We start from the raw sequence: 19,206 nt of genomic DNA on the forward strand, positions 1-19,206 counted from the left end.
TAGGATTACATACCTCCTCTTATAGGCGGCCTTGCTAATAGATTGCACAAATTAAATTCTAACTTTACTTTGATTATACTCTAGTGCTTGCACAATAGATTCATGTATTTTCTAAGAAACAGATGATGTAACACCAGATATAAATCCAATAGTAGCTTTTTGATTCGATTTCGCTGTCACATTCACAGCAGCATAACTTGTTACTAACTCAGGGAACTGAGGTTTGAGGCCTGGGCTTACTGGGATTACTGGTCCTTTTGCAAGCAGAAGTGATTTTGTGAATTTGTTGCTTTAATATATATTTTCCCATTTATTGTAGTTTCACTGGTTCTTTCATTTTCATTCAGAAATGCTTGTAATGTGTTTTGGGATATGAAGCAGCTGCTTGATTACATCCTGGTGTGCTGATGATCACCAAGTACTTGAGCCCTGACACAGTGTTTTAAAAAAGCATCGTTCTTCCTACAGACGCCTGGAATGGCATTTTTATAACTAAAGCTTTGAAATAAAAGTCTTCCAACAACAACCACTCGCTGCTTTTTAACATCATTTCATGTCCATGTTACTTCATCTGGTGTTTGTGTGTGCATATTTGACTTAATTGAGCAGGAAAATGGAAAGCGGTCACACGTGTAGAATGAAGTAGAAAATATTTAATCATTTTCACAGAAGTGACAGAGCATAGTTTGCATTTCCTTGGAGTAAACTTTAAGTCTGGTTAAGTAAAACTGAATTCTGAGTTCTGGTTTTCAAACATTCAAAATCATTTTTGGAAAACATATACACAATAGATAATTCACACACACATTTCACCCATTTATAAATGAAATATATCATTAAACAGATTTTCTCTAACGAGGAAGAAACATAGGAGGCATCTAACCCAAACAATCGGACAGTGTTTACAAGAATATTGTATGCACCCTGTGGAGGTTTTCCTAAATTTTGAGGGGTAAAAAGTAAAAAGTAGGGACGCAACTTTTCCTCTACTGATACTAAAACCTACATTCATGGTCTCTGTTGACACAGTTTACTGATCCAAGTGCTCTTTGTTTTCCCAAAAGCTGAGAGCCAGTGATCCACCATGACTGAGTGAGAATGAAAACACTGAGTATTGAAATGACACCGACGTAGTTGGTGCAGATGAGGCACGGCAGTGCTGGTACCCGACCCACTGACAGAGGTAAGAATCAGTCTGCCCTGACACAGAGATCTGGTGTTTTGGAAAAAAAAAAGCACCTTAAAAACACCCAATAAATATATCTACAAACACTGGAGTGAAGGCATTAAATGGTGTTTGTTGTCATTAGACAAGTTCAGAGACAACACGAGGGTCCAGGGTTCATTAACACAACTAGGAGACACACATCAGTGTAGTGACAGACTTCATGGCTCACCAGCTTCACTGTACCGCTGTAGTACTTATATCATCTGTCTGACACTCACATTACACACACGCACACACACACAACAACACTGACTCTTTGTAGGCAGTAGAAAGCTTGTAGTCATTAGTCTGATTGTGGAAAAATATTTCTTCAAATGACTGACTGTAATGCCCGAGTATTACTGTAGTTATCGAGACAGAGGACAGGGGACAGACTTGTGGACGGTGCTGTGAGATTTGAGGACAACATGAGAACAATAAGGACAGACTTGGAGGTGGACATCACAGAGACATGCCTGGTGGTGAAAAGCAGCTGTAAGTTACTCATGAAGACATTGAGAAAAAGTCCATTTGTAAACACTTCACTTCCTTCTAGCATCACTGAAGCTCCACAAAAAAAATTAAAAATCTGATCACATTATGAAATCTGTTTTGATCAAACAACTACAATCACAGTTTATCCTAAAAAGGGCAGAAAAGGCACTTTGTAATTATTATCAGCTCTTGAGATGATCATGTCAGCGGCATCAGAGGTTACACGTGTCAAACCGATTATTTGGAGGACGATCATCTGTTCTCTGGAAAGTCCCACTGATTCCACTGAAAACACCAAACGACGCTTCGATGAACCGCGTACAAACACGTCGACGAACGTGTGCAACCTGTCTCCAGCTCACCCTGGGGTCAGAGGTCATATTCTGCTGCACACTGCTGGAGGTACCATTCATACAGTTTACCCTGTGGAGCAAAATGAACTGTGTGAGATTCACACTGCAAAACATAACACTGATGTATTAAAAAGCTGTGGTGTTAACTACTAAGAAGAGTTGAATAGAAAATAAATTGAAAGATACTAAATAGCTCAGTAGAGCCGAGTGTTTCACCACAATGGGCACTTTCTGGATTATGTTTAGATATGTTTGTAATATCCACATGAAATCAAAATAATAACATCTAACCTTCTTGGTTTTGACAACATCCTGGATATAATCGCTGCACTCGGCCATCATCCTCTTCTCCTTCTTCGTCAGAGTCTTTTTCCCTTGGCTGAGAATGAAGAGCAGAATTTCAATAATCACTTTCTCTGTGTGTGCACATGTGTGTATGTGTGTGTATATGCATGTGACTGCACATTTTAGCTGCATTTGCATAGGCATGAAAAATGTGTCCATTGGGATGACTTTAACCCCTAATATGGCACAATTAAATGTGTTCTTCAACAGTCAAAAACCTAAAGACATTCTGTTTAATTCTATAATATACTTCTATATTAATAATTGTGGCACTTTTTCCTCATTTTGGGAAAAGATTGATAGGAATGGAATTGATTAGTTGATGAATTTTTGAGCTCTACATGTGCGTGTCATATACTTGAAGACTTACCCCGCAAAATACTTTGCTAGGAAAAGGAGGAGGTAGCAAAAAGCCCCAAAAACCATCACAAACACTACTTGTCCGTCCTCTGGTATCCACTCCCATAAATACATTACTACTCCCTGTGAGACGCACATTGAAGAAGACAAGCAAGAACACAAGTCAGTGAAAAATACTGGACACATTAATATCATCATGTTCTAATGTTATTTGTCCTGTCAGCTGACGATCTCTTCAAAACCTTCAGTGAGACTTACTGAGAAGGCCGTGAGGGTCAGAGTGGCGCCTTCACCCAACAGCTCAACCAGCTGCTCTTTGGAGAAAGTGTTCACAACGAAGCTCAAGATGAAGAGGGTGGGAAGCAAAACGCCCAGAGCCCCACACAAGAAGGAGTGAAGACGTGCCGTTTTTTTGTAAGACACATCAGCCCTGCATGTGCACACAGAGGAAATCTGTTTTTAATATGAACTGCACCATATATAATATCTACTGTATGGCATGCTTTATTCACACATGATATGTGAGGGTAAATTAGCTGCAGTCAAACCTGTCCTGCTCTAGTTTGCTGCTGATGGTGGAACAAATGAGGTCACAGTCTTTCTCCAGCTGATTCAAAGTCTTCTGAACGGCCTGGTTGATGGTCTTCTCTATGGTCTGGCAAACCCCATCGATCTGGTTCACGCACCGGCTCGGCTAAACAGGACAAAGTCTCATGAGTGCATCAGTTCTGGATTGAAACAACGTCCAAACACGTCATGCATCTCAAAACAGCTCTGGAAACTTCCTGAGGGTGATTTGACCAACAGCCGGTTAGTGCTTAGAAGATCCATTTGCTCAGCAAAAATGGGGGGGGGGTTTGCACAAATCTACTGCGCCGAGTAGAGCTTTGCAGCTGTAGATCACAAGATGCTGCAGCAATAACTCAGGACTGAGGGTGCCTTTGTCAAAAGGTGTCTGAGCTGAGGCCATGGTTTACAACCCCTGCCCCCTCTGAGAGTGGATAACTCTCTCAGTCATCATATTGCCAAATGAATCATCCTGTTCCCAGCCATCGAGTGTCACCGGGAAACATGGGGAGGAAAATTAACATTCAAGGATAATCAATGGCTGCTCAGGCCCAAGGATGGCAGAGAGCTTTAAATTCAGCCCTGAGATCTGAGGAGAACAGATCTACGACGGTTCTGCAAGGTGGGAAAATATTGCAAAATTTACCATGTTTGAGTATTATGTTTGACACCGGCCATAGAAACTAAAAACATGGTATTTTTGAGTGGAATTACTTCAATATACTACATAGATGCTGTGAAATAACCAGCACAGGGACATACAGGTACTTTACCTTCTGTGGGTTGGGGATGTAAATTGTTGGCATCTCAAAACCACATTTGTTGAGACCTGGACGGCGACACAGTTCCTGAACTATCTGCATCATCACCCTCTGCCAGAAAAAAAGTTAGATCCACAGGTTTGAATCGACTCTCTTGTGATCAGATTAATCTGAAAATGTAAAAAAAAAAAAATGTATGAATCAAGTGAACTTACTTGTCTGTCTGTTTCCTTCCCAGCTTCATCTGCTTTGCTGAGGTAGAACATCAGTTTGTCTCCGCATTTCTCACTCAGCTTCTCCACGATGTTGAGCGTGCGTTTGCACAACGCTTGGCCCATCGGGTCGAAGAACACAAATATCAAGTCGGCCTGTTCTCCTGCACGGGGGGGGGGAAAGAAAATATAACAACAACATCCATCAGTCAACACACAAAGAGCTGCTGTCCAATCAGATCTAGAGGGAGACAAAGACATACCCAACCAGGTGATGGCGCTGTTGACGTTGAAGGGGTAGATCATGTCCCCGTCCACCAAACCCGGAGTGTCCACAAACGTCACCAGGCTGAACTTCTTCTGCTTGGAGGTGGAGATCTCGGCAGACAGGTAGTCCATGACACCTGAAACGTACAGAAGCCGTGTGTACACAGGAACCTCCCGGAGAAATTCACCTCAACAAAGACGCTCCGGAGAGAGAGTTTCCTCGCTGTTAGGAGCCGTCACCTCTGATGACTTTATTACGTGCTACTGGAAGCTGCAGTACAGTCAATACTTGGAGACCTGAGGGAGCCGGTGCAGGGTTCCCACTCTTTTCTTGAAATCGTTTTCCAGGACATTTTCAGCTGCTACAGTCTGACGGACATTCGTTTTTACACTGATTCATCCCCTGTCCCATTCATGCTTTGGAGAAGTGTTCTTTTCGACAATGGTACCTTATTTTGTAAATTTAATCAGTTTGTTTCTATGTTTATTCCTCTCTCTCATTCTCTCTCCCAGAAATCTGGTTTAAGAATGTGCAGTCTATGGCTATAACTTATTAAATAATCTCTTAAATGCTTAGAAATGATGACAAATTTATCATAAAACAGCACAAACATTTTTTTTTTTGGAAACAAAATCCTTAGAAGTGTCAAATAGAGCTCTGGTAGCTGTGATAAATCATTTTCCAGGACATTTGACTTTTTTTCTCATTTTCCATGTGTTTTCCATGACTGGAAAATTGGTGAATCATTTTCCAGGTTTTCCAGATTTTCCAGGACGCGTGGGAACCCTGCGGTGGCTTTAAATATCAAGGACATTTTTGTTTTTTCAGCTTTGTAGGAACCATCTACCGTGTATCACACTGCAAACTTGTTCCTAATTTAAAAAAAAAACATGTATGTTATATGTGACCGAAGCCTCACAGGTTCAACTTCCAATTATAAATCACGTGAAAAATATTTGTTACATCTCAGTTTTGTCGCCGTCCCCTCTGTGAAGAAGAGATCTGTTGTCATGGTTACACACAACAGCTCTTCAACTGGCAGCTTTAGCACGGGGCGTGGGACATAAAGCTAGCCAGTGAAGAACGACTGTGAGGCAACGCACTGAGAGGTTATGATACTCCAGCATATAGATCACTTTTGAGACGCAACCCCCCACTCTAGACCAAATAAGCCCCACCCACAACCCCATCCTCCCTTTACACACACACACACACACACACACACACACACACACGCACACACACGCACACACAGGCCTAGGATGACACTGAGGCTGTTTCATAGGAAGAGGCAGGTGTTAACAGCCAGCACAAATCACATCCTTGTGCTGCTTGCTGCAGCACAAGGATTCCCTTATTAGCATTCCCATTTGTTTCTCTTACATCAGCACGGACACAGTATCAATACATCTGCCACCGATCACGCATCTTAAAAGTCTATCGCCTATTGTCAATTCCGAGACATCGATGTTACGCAAAAGGAAGCCAAGACTTTCACAGAAAAAAACATCATACATATATGCAGATACGATCAAGCAGATTCACGTTACACCTCTAGAAAGCTGCTGCTCTATATTTTACTAAGTCACAATTCTTCAAAACATACACATGCATGCATTTTTACATAATAAACCACTTAAAGTAGGTGCTCTGCAAGTTATTTTGAGAATAAATGAATGAATGAAACAGCTTTGATATGGATCTATCTAAGTCCTCCAAGTCTACTGAAAGGTGAAAAGGAAACAGGAGTGATACTCGCTGATGGGTGCTAAGTTCCTCAAGTGACTGTAAGTGAGAAGGCTACACTGGAGATCCTGTGCACAAGGGAAAGGGCAAAGGCTGTAATAATGCCGCATCGACCAAGACTTAAAAAGAACTTGTTGGACTAAACAGGTCAAACCAGACGAAAATGGCTAAAGAACACAATTGACAATCTCTGCACGCAGTAACAACGGAGACTCTTCACAACAGGTTGACAAGATAAAGACAGAAAGACAGTTAAATATCCTGTGTGCTAGTTTTAAACAATATTACAAAGTATCTCCATGCATATTTCCAAAGGAGACCAAACTGTGTGATGAGCAGCTGCTCCCACATAAGGATATATGTTGCTTTTCTGATGAGTCATCCTCAGTCGCTGTGACAGGTAAACAAATGCCTGATACAGTGTATTTCCAGAGGCGGCGATGGAGTTCAAATTAAAAAAAAAAAAAAGCCTGCTTGTAATTTCAGCAGCAGATCGTTGGTGTGGCGAGGCTCAGGCCTGCGGAGTGGAGCTGTTGCTGCTGGAGTCTGGGCTGTGCCGTCTCTAATGGCTGTGACATTTCTCAGCAGCTCCTCCTGACTCCACTGCACTGCTGTCGATGGGGCGTGTGACTCACACGCCATACCGTGAGCGCTCCGGTCCGCACCCAGTGAACCCTCGCTCTCTTACACACTGACTGTCAAACCACACCACACACATACATTAACACCACACACATACACACACACACACACACGCCCTCCCTGCCTCCCTCCCTCCCTCCCTCCCTCCACACTGATGCTGCCACTCAGACAGCAGGCACACCCTGACTTTCTGCACGACCACCTCAACATCCACAGGCTCCGGACCAGTGCCGACGCACAGAGAGCTGATTTCTCCAATTCTCTCTAAACAATGTGCCACTAAATAGACCTCTTTCTTCCCCCTCCTGAGACAAAATGGCACAAACATGAGAGGCAAGACTGGAGCCTGGTCCGATTTAAGACAAAAAAAAAAAAAGCTTGATACGTCGAGGCTGTGACTCAGTGTTGAGTCATCAAGGTGAAGCATCTAAACTCGACCTCAAATCACAAAAGACAAGCCTGACCTGTGATGACGACAAACACATAAATAACTCATGGTTACAGCTCATGAGCAACACACAGTATTCAACAGCCAAAGATGTTTCTTCATATTATAGAAGAAATAGAGATTTAGATTGAGTTTATATCTAAACTAGGAAAACTTAACGTTGTATGTAGCTTATGTGTGCGTCCTCCGGAGGGGAATTTTCATGGGCCACACAGGAGAGCACTATCTCAAACCTCAAAGGAACCGATCTCCGTCTGCAGCCCGTGATCGCATTCATCTCCTGCTCACTATTCCTGTAGTGCTGCTGGACGGATGCTGCACCTCCCCGCTGCTCCGTAACACTTCTACCTCTCTTTGCGCCCTTTGATGTTTCTCATCATGATGCCAACAGAAGGAAAATATCTATGAAATATATCTTGTGCGTTTCTTTGGCGCAAAAAAACACCACGGAGGTGCTCGCATTCGCTCGAGCCTGTAGACGCGTTAATGAGACCGTGTTGTGCACTCAGACTCCAGAGCTGATTTTTATCATTGTAATAAAAGGAGTTTCAATATCAAAGGGAGGAAGATGCGGTGCCACTAGATTTAGTGATTATCCTCACGAGGAATACATAAAACATGCACCACACAGTCCTATTGTGCGAGAGCTTTGGAAAATGTCTCTTGTTGTGTGATGTGTTGTGTGATCACATTAGGAGCTGTGCAAAATCTGCATGCACACGCCAGATCAGATACAGGATAAGCAGAGAGTAGGGAGGCCAGGCTTTTGTCTTAGCAGCAGAAACACTGCATACTAAGTACACCCACAGCAAATAGTGTTAAGCGGTGCACTTTTTAGTGAGCCATTATGAGTTTAAACAGTACCATAAAGTCTTACCTTTGAACTCCAGGAGCGGTCTAAAGTGCGGGTAGAGATGTAGCGTTGCATTCCCCTGAGAGGAAGGAAAAGAGTCAACGTGAGAACGAACCAGATGAGACAAATATTAATCAGCAGCTTTTCCCCTGAGCTGAGCTCCGAGTCCTCTAACACAGAGTCCTCTCTCTTCTCAGTACTTCACACTCACAGTTTGGTGCTGCAGCTCAGTCTGCCCGCTTTAAGCTCTTCCTGTACATGTGAGATAATCCTGCCACTCTGCAGTCCTGCACTGCAAATATATTATTCCCCTTCATCATCACCTGTACCACACCGCAGGCAAAAGGGAACGGAGGAGAGACAACAGAGAGGCAGGTGTCTCCCGAGCCTGTTTAGATGCTGCAAAGATGCCTCTGTGTGTGTGTCTATACAACAAAGCCCTTCACTGGAGCAGCATACAGAATAAGAAATCGCCTCTGACTGAGGGAGTGCCTTCCATACACACTGACTTTGAACGCATCGCTTCATCGACCTTTATGACTGGCTGCAGCTTCACTTCCCATTACTGAAGTGAAAAATTCAAAACATCGCTCATGCACAAACCTGAGAGGTGCAATCTGAATATGAAATACTATCAGTTTACACACACCGATAGGATTTGTTTGAAAGCAGAGGAGTGGAGCATGTGACTCAGGGCTGGCTGGAGGAGGCAGCCATCCAGGTTTCTGCTGCTTCTTTACATCAGATCTCAAACACAGCAGATTCTCATGTGGCAGAGCTGGGGATGTTTTCATGCTGTTCTTACCGTCAGTGATTCTCTCTTGCGACCACTCGTGATGAAGGTGAACCCCTGCGTTTCAATGGCGACGCCTGTTGTCTGTATGTGCTCTTCAACGTACCTACAATGACAGCAGCAGGCATCAAATGCATCAGTGCTTCAGTATCACCTCTATAAGCTGATCTGTAGCTATAATCTCCATTTCAGGTTTAACGGTTACATTTTACAGCAAATTAATAGTTTCGTTTTAAATGTAAGAAAATATTGAAAAATACACTTCATTACAGGTGGGGGGGGGGGGGGGATTTGAGATTTGCTTGATTAACACTGAATTTTTATTAAATATTTTTCAAGAAATTTCTTTAGATAAGTTACATTTTATTTTTAGGATGGAGAGATCCTTGTGCAATGCCCACATTAAAGCCAGCTGTCATGTGGAGGGATTGAGTCCAAAATTATTCAAATTTGGATGACAACAGGAAACAGAGCAGCACAAAAATGTTCCTGATAGAGACGTACGATATTGTCATTGTGATAAAAAAGAAGAACAGCCCTCAGTAGAGATCATACCTCCACCAAGGCCCAACAGTCCTACATCCCTGTTTTGCCCCATGAACTGCATCAGAATAAAGGTTGTTCTCTATGATCCATCCCTGCAACAAGGTTGCTGCAAATCAGTTTAGTGCTGTTTGCCAACAAATAAACAGACACCACAGTAATTTGAGATGTGTGACTTACCCCCACCTCTGCTAATCAGTTCATTAATTTTCTGTCAATCAAATAATCAATTAATTGTTTAGCCATTTAATCACACTCCAGTTTGTGAGTCTGTGATCACTGGTGTCTTCCTGAATTAAAACCTCAGGAGGCAAAGCAACAAATGACCTCACTGTCAAAAACCATTTAAAATTCACAGACAGCTGTACAAAACAAAACTATATACAGTCATCTTCTCAAATCCAACAATTCTCTGTATTAATGATACATATGAGAACTGTTAGGGTTAACATCTGTAACATTTGCATAAGATGAGAGTTTTCTCATTCAGTATAGCCTACACATTTTACAGATGTGAGTCCTGACAATGAAAACGTCTCCAACCCACTGCAAACACTGTAATATAAAAAATGTATAATGAAAATGGTCACAACAGCTCTGCTCACATTAACTGATTTGCATTTCTGTTTACACTCACAGTATCTGCACAGCTTCATGATAAAAACATCTACAGACCCCAGGGCAGCTCTCCCACAAATCTAAAACATTCTTCGATTGACCTCTGCGCTCCTTATGAATAAAGTTCAAAAACACATTAATGAACTAGCTGAGGGCAACATTCAACTGTAACAGATGCAGTTTCAACCTTTAAAGCAAAACAATATGGTTGTGCAATAAAATGAAATTCCTGTATTTCAATGTTGTACTGTATGAGGCCCCTGTGATGTGACACGCTACCAATTAGTGTGCAATGAATAAACAAGTAAAAAAGATTAAAATTAGGGAGGGTGTTCATAGCTTGATGCTGAAAGAAGTTTTTGTTAAAACATACGACATCAGTAACTTAAAGTCATATGTGATGATCATACTATGTTCAGATATCACCCAACAATTGTACCATTTTTAAATTATTTGTTTCATTAAAATGAAATTATTCCGTACAAAAATGTAAACAAACAGAGCACAATTTGAGTTCTCTTTGGAACTATTCAGCATCAAGAGTTAAACCCTAAAAAAAAAAAGTGAGCCAGATCAGATGACCACTCCTCCTGTCACTAAACTCTCCTTCACACACGGAGCAGAGCATGTGACGGCCAGGCAGCTGAGTGATGCTGCACAGCCCATTAAAAACGAGGCGTATTACCAGTTGATAAAGGAGCTCTTCCCAGCAGAGTGGTTTCCCATTATCATCACAATGATTTTCTTCCTGGGAGGCAGGAGCCGGACTCCGAGGCTGCTGGCAATCTTCACCAGGCCTGAAAACACACGTGCACAGTCAGTAAACAGGGGTATGTAGCAGGTAAATGGCACCATCACAATGTAACACAAAATGGTTCCTAAAAGGTTCGTTCATGTTCAAAAATAATTTATAATTTCTCTGGAGAGAACTTGTAATTTGGTAAAATGTTCAAGGAAATGAAGGCAGTTAAATTTACAGTGAATTAACACCCTGGGTTCATGTTATAGGAATTCAGTTCAATCTACTGTTTGGTAAAATTATACACTGCAATTATATATTTACTCAATATATTGTAATAACCAAGGCAAGACTCAGCATCAATATCATGGGTGTACACTGCTGAGGCAGAGATCCAGGGGCCAAAGGGGTCATGAGGGAGCCTCAGTCTGATCTCGATCAAACAACAGAAAGCTGCAGACTGACTGCAAATAGGCTAAAGGTGAACACAAAAGCATGCTAATTGCAACACAGAGATGAAAACAACCACAAACGCAACACAAACTTCTAAGGAGATACAAAATGGGGGTCAGGGGTCTTTCTCCTGTACTTTTGGAGGGAGGGGCGTGGATGCCTGTGTGCTCAGGGGCTCATTTGTCTGTGAACCATCTATGCACACAGTACAACAGGATGACTGTTGTAGATAGTGAGTAGATAAACAGTCAGCACCATGAAAACCAACATGACACAACATGTGTCTGCTTCATTGCTTCAACATTAGGTACGGGTGTAAACGGGTCCGCCCGGTTAGACCCAGTCTGTGTGTGTGCTCGGGGGGCTGCAGAGTCACAGTGTCCGGTGTCATGAGTGTCACACTGACTGACACTGACCGACAGCTACAGCTGCTGCTGCTGCTGCTGCTCCACCTCCTGTTTTCATGTTAAACCAGCAGCATTTCACTGTCTGGGCCGCTACAAACTTCTGCAGCAGCCGCACCGAGCACCACCAAGTTACATAACGACAACATGTGTTTGCTCCTGCTCCGTGGTCCCAGCTCGACTGCAGCAGCATTGACTCTATGTGTATGGTTATAGCCGCCTATTGATTATTGATTTACCGTTCTCGTTGTCCACATACAGACTGTGGCATTCTTTCAGTATCTTCTCGCTGGGTGTGGTGATCGCTGACTCCAGGGGGTTTGCCACAGACCGGGGCTTTCTGGACGACATTGTGCACCCGGCCACCAATCGCCTCTCGGCTCCTTCGCAAACTACCGGGGGGAAGAGTTTCAAGGTTGCACCGATAATCGGATGAAGTCTGCGGATGAAGCGCCCCCCTGCGGTGACAGGTTGAAATGGCCACCATAGACTGTGTAGGTAGGCTATCATCATGATGGCTATCATAGACTGTATTAAAGCGTATAGGTATAAAAAACATTTTGTTCGGTGAAATCGCCGGTCAAAGTGTATTATGTTGAAACGATGTATTGCAAAGGTAACAGCTCCCCCAGACAAAAATAAATATAAATAAAATTATAAATTTGTTTATAACATATGTTGGAGAATTGTTTCGATGTTGGATGCAGAGTCCTAATTAGTCACAAAACATAATAGGCTACAGCCTATTACGCAAACACATTACATTACACATTCAGCTTTGACCACCTTGTAAACTTGTTTATTTTGGGACAACACCTTAAGGTGCTGACAGCTTTTATTAACATCCAAAGTTTGTAGTAAATGTTGGGTTTCCATATAGTACTGTAATATATAAATACTTCCTTTGTTCCTTTGTGTTTTTCTGTGTTTGTCTGAATTCACAGCATCAAGCCATATAAACTTTCGTCATCACCTTCCTCTACCTCTTCATCTGTATCCTCAACAACTCTATTGCACAATAATCTTGAGGATATTATTGTGTTACTGTGTGTCTAGTCCTGACTGAGAAGAAACTGTTCCTGAGTCTATTTGTCCTGGTCTCTGAGATATGGATCCCTTTCGATTCTAGTATTGAGTTCATAGTTCATGCACCTCAGTGAACACCACCATATCAACATATTCTGTAACAGCTACGTCACATTAATCATACTAGTGAATTAATGCATCAACTCAATACTCAATGCAAGAAAGATGTAGATTGAAAAGGAGGAGCCTTTTTTTTCCTGATGGGTAGTTTAATGTCCTGTGATACAAGTGTATCTGATAACACTTTTATCACACAATGTAAATAATCAATAGTTGCATATCTGTCAAGTGTAATAAACAAATAATTAAAAAAAAAATGACAATCAACACCCTACAAACATTTTTATTTGATATTACATCCAACTGGCTTTATTTGAATTCAGAGCGTACAGCAGTGAATCAGATAGTGTTCCCAAAGATCAGAAACCAGAACAACTGTTGTCATGTGAGTGCTTGGTTTATCTGCTGTAGAAGCAGCTCCAGGACATGTGTAGCCTAATGAAAGATCACTTATTCACTACACACCCATGTCTGCTGCTCACAGAACAAAATCTGTTGCTACAATACCAAGATAATAACACAATACTGGGGTGGATTGTCAAAGTAATGCTCAAATGATCAAATGCTGGTGAACAAACTCACAGAGGCTCCAATAGCATTAAAATGTTTTGTCCACTGGCCAGTTCAACGCCTTGGGCCATGTGTGCATGACAGTGTAGTGGTTATGGACTGATGTTGGCAACAGTGCAATGTAATGTTATATGGCAAATAGAAAAATACATTCATTTTTATAACATTTTCTAGAGTTATGAATCGATTTTGACTTATATTTTCTACTTGGATTTTTTTTTTTTGCAGTTATATGTTGCTTTAAATTCATCTTTGAAGTACAAACATTTATGGATAAATCCAAAGGCATATCTGATCATTAAGGTGTCACATAGCCTAATTGGGTTTTAGGCAACAAATTGTCAATAATAATTCATCATTTGCGTCGACAGTCTTTCTTCTACTGCCCACGGACTCAGCACCATGCAGGAATGTGCTATAATGACCCCCCACCCTCCACCCCCCTCCCCATTGGAGCAGAGATCATATGCTGCACCTTACAACAGGCTGCCATTATCAAAGTTGTTCAACTGGAGTGGAACATCCATTATAAATGGTCCATCCGAGCATTATTTCACAGCACCTGACAAGATGAATGTCGACGAGGGATCTGCGAAATCCAGGGAAAAGGTTTGTTTACAACCCAGCATCTAATTTGATTTACATGCTGAATCATGATTAGTAAATGAACGTCTATCGTGTTTTATTGGGCGGTCATGCTGCAGCAAAATATCCGTACATGATTGTTTTCGTTTCGTGGAGTGAATGGGAGCATCATGACTACGAGGGGATTTTTTTTTTTATCTAACCATATCAAACCCTACTCAAAACACAAATCACCAAACAGTGCGTGGTTTTTCAACTTCAACGTTGTATTACATCGCAGCTTTTAGAGGTGAGTCGTGTTTTTTTTTTTTTTTTTTTTCCCCACAAAACCATCTGAGAAGTTTTAAACTTAAACCAGTTTGCTCATATTCTGTTTGTTCTCTGTATAGTATAATTTTTTCATGTAGGCTAGATCTATCTATCTATCTATCTATCTATCTATCTATCTATCTATCTATCTATCTATCTATCTATCTATCTATCTAGGCTCATTTAAGTGATGAAGTGTGTTTTCATAGAAACCATTGATAAGAAAGTTTGGGGTTGCGAAAAATAGGCTCTGATTGGTGCTTATTTTTAGCCCACTAATTGATAAAATGCAGTTACAAAAGTTGCCATGCCCTAAATACCTGTTTGACTCTCACTTTACTTTACTCTCGTTACTTATTGATTGTTACATATTAACAAACAGGTCCAAAGAAACAGGCTTCATTGTGAAATAGATAAAGTGAACTTGGATGGTTCCCTGAAGAAATAAACAAACAGACTTAGGCTAGGTCATGAAGCAGTATGTGAACTTTGACAGTTTGACCAGTTATACTTAATCCATCACCTTTTATCTCTCAGTTCAGACACAATGTTAGAGAAGGTGTTGATGTTCACTTTACTCCACTGGTATAAACTCACAGGAAAGATAGGAGGAGCCAAGACCACAATGAGTCTGTGTGGTTGCTACTGTGTGTACTTTAATCCAACATTTTATTATTGGTCCAAACAAGAAAACAGTGTCTCATTCAGTTTCCTCTCACAACTGTTGTGAAGTGAACATGTGACATGTTTTTTTATCTTTCAAGGAAACCGAGCCAAACAGCTTGACGATGCTGTAAATGGTGTAAAATCTTAATTATGATGGATTAATGTGGCCAATTTACCACACCTCCTACTGTCATTTTATGACAATAGATCAATTGTATTATTCCCAGGATAAACTCACCCTCCTGTCAGACATAGGTTCAGTCCTGTTGGGGAGGAAACTCTATTTATTACATGTAGGATACTCCGCACGCAGCAACAACATCAGTGACAAAATGACAAAAGATAATATGGATGTATATCAACCTCTTCTTGTTAAAGATAGAAAGCAGCCAAAGGTATGTAGACTTTGAAGCTACATGAATGACTGAGTCTTCTCTTCTGTCAGTGACAGTGTGGAAAATATTTGTTATGTGTTTTATTCGTAGCGTCCAAACAGGAATCTTCTGCTGGCTGTCTTTGCTGCCTGCATAGGGGGAACCTTTCAGTATGGATATAACATATCAGTCATCAATGCACCTACAGAGGTAATAACCCTGCTGCAGCCTCCCATCGGACTTATGTTTGAACAATATCGTCGTTGTGACCAGTTATGATAATTTTATGACTGGGAAGTGGCCACAGCAAAGTCGTAACTTCACAGAAGCTCTACAACCTGGAATATAGAGCTGTACAGGATGAATGCATGAGTGTGGACACTTCATCCTGCTAACCAAACAAATTATAGTCAGTGGTTATTAGAGATGAATGACATGTTTCCTATGAACCCATGCATGCACATGTATAGCTTTCTGATATTTTATTTGGCCTGATGAACATCCATTTTTCTTGGTTTATTTCCAGTATGTGCAAAATTTCATCAACCAAACCTGGATGGAGCGTTACCAAACTAACATCTCAGTTGATACTCTCACCCTGCTCTGGTCCACTATTGTGTCCATATTCACGTTAGGAGGATTCATGGGAGCAATGATTGGTGGGACTTTGTCTGTGAAACTGGGAAGGTATAAATAAAATGATGTATTGGCAAAATTATTGCTTTATCATTTGTTTTCTGTATCAAAGATTTACAGTTTTTCTGTGTTTGTTTGTTGTTTTGTCTAGGAAAGGGACACTGTTGACCAATAATATATTTGTATTAGTGGCTACTCTCCTGATGGGTCTGAGTTATCCTACAGGAATATATGAATTACTCATAGTTGGACGTTTTTTCAGTGGAATAAATGCAGGTAATTAATCGAAGGATGCATTTAAACACATCACTTTACATATTTGGTCTGAACATGGTATGTCAAACATCTGAAATGTAATCACATTTGATTTTCATAGGCATTGGCCTTTGTGTCCAACCTCTATATTTGGGGGAAATCGCTCCAACTGCAATCCGTGGAGCCATGGGGGTGGGAACCTCAATTTTCATCACTGGTGGGATCTTAACAGGACAAGTGATCAGCCTCAAGTAAATACTGGTCGTAAGATATTGCCCTTTCACCAACATGAATTAAGACTATGATGAATTGGTAAGACATTTCTTGTGTGATTTAACAGAGAGCTCCTGGGAGGAGAAGAGTACTGGCCCATCTTGCTCTCCACCACATGTATCCCAGCCATCATGCAGCTGCTGATCCTGCCCTGGTACCCAGAGAGTCCTCGCTACCTGCTCATAGACAAAGGAGATGAGGAGGGGTGCAAGAAAGGTAAACTGCTCCTACAACCTCTGTATTGTTTCTTCACTTCCCAAATCGGTGTGATGACTGATTAAGCGCACGTGCAAATCGGTGAGGACTTCCTTTGTCTGGAATCACCAGAGGCAGAAACATTTTGTCTTCATGGCATGTGATCACATTCTTCTAACGTCAGAGTGAACCTGGGTTGAAACCCTCTGGTATGACTCGTGGAAACAGCTGGATCAGATGAGAAGAACGTAAGTCTACAATCACCACGCGTGTCATGTGTTTTCCTGTCTGCAGCCCTCAAGCAGCTGCATGGTGTAGCTCACTGTGATGGTGAACTGGAGGGTATTCAAAGCGAGAAGAACAATTTAGCAGGTTTCCAAGCCAAGAAACCCTGGGAGCTCTTTACTGACCGCAGTGTGCGCTGGCAGCTTCTCACTGTCATCCTGCTCAACGCTGCACAACAGCTCAACGGCATCAATGCTGTACGTACATTTGTTGTCTCTCTAAATACATTCCTCAATGCCCATTGTGACAGAAAGATGAAATGGCTTTGTTTCAAAAGTAAAAGCTATGCGTTTTTCTTGTACTGTAGATTTATTTCTACGCAGATTACGTCTTCAAGCAATCTGGTATTTCTAGAGATAAAATACCATACGTGACCGTCGGCACTGGTGCCTGTGAATGCATCACTGCTCTTACATGTGTAAGTATAAGCTTCACATCCTATTTTTAAGTATATAATATTTTAATGTAATCTATATTAAAATTATATAATATTTTGTATATATATAAGTAAAAGTATAAGTATATATGTGTATATTTTAAACCATACCCACAGAGTATCCCTCATGCTACAGAAAACTGATAAATGAGGAGACAGGCGCAGAAAGTTAGAGGAGCATGGCTTTAGTGTTTTCTTATATAGAAATGTAAAGGTTTCTTAAGAACAGTAGAAACAACAACAGAATCAATGTAGTAAAAGGGAAAATATTAAAACGTAAATCATAGGAACATGTATAAAATAATAAAATAACTGCACCTGGATATGCATGTGAAAGCAGAACAAAACAGACAACATCTCATGAATGGCAGAGTAAAAGGATGTGGTCTTATGACATGCTGTGTGTCTCACAGGGTTTACTGATTGAAAGCCTGGGAAGGAAAGTGCTCATCGCAGGAGGATACGCACTGATGAGCATATGCTGTATTTTATTCACACTGACGCTCAGTTTTCAGGTATTTAAATCTGAAGACCAGATGTGAAAAAAAAACACTCACATTGTTTTATGCATTTTGTATCATTCCTAGTTTGTGTTGACACTTTTTCCTTTCTCTCAGAATGTCAGCCCAGTTTTTCCATACTTGAGCATGGCATGCATTTTTGCTTTTATTCTGAGTTTTGGCCTCGGACCAGGTAACTGACTCAATTAGTAACATCCTCTCACTTTGAAAGTTTTTTCCTCAGTAGCTGCTGTTACATGACACTCATTTCTTTTGTTGTCTGACCCGTCTGTGAAGGTGGCGTGACCAACACCTTGACCACTGAACTATTCACACAAACTGCGCGCCCTGCTGCATACATGATCACAGGCTTCATGAGTTGGTTAAGCTTCTTCTTCATCGGCCTGATCTTTCCTTTCATTGTGGTAGGTGCCCAAAATTGCTGAGAGTGAATACATCTTTATCTACCTGATGCATTTAAAGATGCAAGCCTTGTTTGTCTCTAAGAGTTGGACTCGCTTGTGTTGTGTTTGCACAGATCGGACTTCAGCAATACTGTTTCCTGGTGTTCTTGGCCGTCTGCTCCACAGTGGTGATATACATCCTCCTTGTTGTTCCTGAAACCAAGAACAAAACTTTTGATCAAATCCAGAGTGAGTTTCAGTCCATCCGCAACAAAAGAGGAGCCGTTCTATCATCAACTTCTCTATGAAATGTAAATGTAACCTATGAACCACTCTTGAGCTTCAGAGAAGCACTGCTTTGTCATCTGTGTCTGCAGTTCACCTACAAATAGAGTGAATCGGGATGATTTATATTTTGGTATAATAAATTTCGGTTTGTACAACTTTTATAAATGCTGTTTTATTGAGATTTTTAAATAAAGATCAATTTATTAATATTCACTGAAGTTGTATGTTATTTCAGTTTTAAACACAGCCTGACCTTTCAGCATGCAGAACAAAGAGATCATTAAAGTGTGTGAGCACTACTCTATGCATGTGAGTAATAGGGTAAGTGCACAGGTGCAAAATGCAAAAAAGGACTATCTTTTCCTAAATTGGTTTAAATAACTGCAATTATATAGCATCTGTGTAGTCTTACTTACTATTCAAAGTGTTTTCAATTGACACATTCATTCACATTAATGTGTCACATTTATGAAAAAT

General features: G+C 41.1%; 2 protein-coding genes across 2 annotated transcripts; one reads left to right on the forward strand and one right to left on the reverse strand.

Moving 5' to 3' along the window:
• Positions 1-679: 679 nt before the first annotated feature.
• LOC310990888 (uncharacterized protein) lies at positions 680-12,194 on the reverse strand. The gene is made up of 12 exons (XM_083978428.1): positions 12,047-12,194; positions 10,897-11,008; positions 9,063-9,156; positions 8,282-8,336; positions 4,564-4,704; positions 4,304-4,464; positions 4,101-4,199; positions 3,309-3,454; positions 3,019-3,190; positions 2,771-2,883; positions 2,347-2,434; positions 680-2,125 (listed from the first exon to the last, which is right to left on the reverse strand). Exons 1-12 carry the CDS (start codon positions 12,156-12,158, stop codon positions 2,072-2,074), a joined length of 1,347 nt encoding a protein of 448 aa, XP_083834554.1. The 5' UTR covers positions 12,159-12,194; the 3' UTR covers positions 680-2,071.
• Positions 12,195-14,093: 1,899 nt separating this feature from the next.
• slc2a11b (solute carrier family 2 member 11b) lies at positions 14,094-18,749 on the forward strand (the record flags this gene model as incomplete). Its single annotated transcript, XM_083978599.1, has 12 exons — positions 14,094-14,132; positions 15,569-15,667; positions 15,984-16,144; positions 16,245-16,369; positions 16,470-16,599; positions 16,689-16,837; positions 17,111-17,298; positions 17,409-17,519; positions 17,951-18,052; positions 18,155-18,230; positions 18,335-18,462; positions 18,576-18,749. The coding sequence occupies 12 exons, from the start codon at positions 14,094-14,096 to the stop codon at positions 18,747-18,749; spliced, it is 1,482 nt and encodes a 493-aa protein (XP_083834725.1).
• Positions 18,750-19,206: the final 457 nt, after the last annotated feature.

Source organism: Trachurus trachurus (assembly GCF_905171665.1).
Source record: "Trachurus trachurus genome assembly, chromosome: 9".
Taxonomy (NCBI): domain Eukaryota; kingdom Metazoa; phylum Chordata; class Actinopteri; order Carangiformes; family Carangidae; genus Trachurus; species Trachurus trachurus.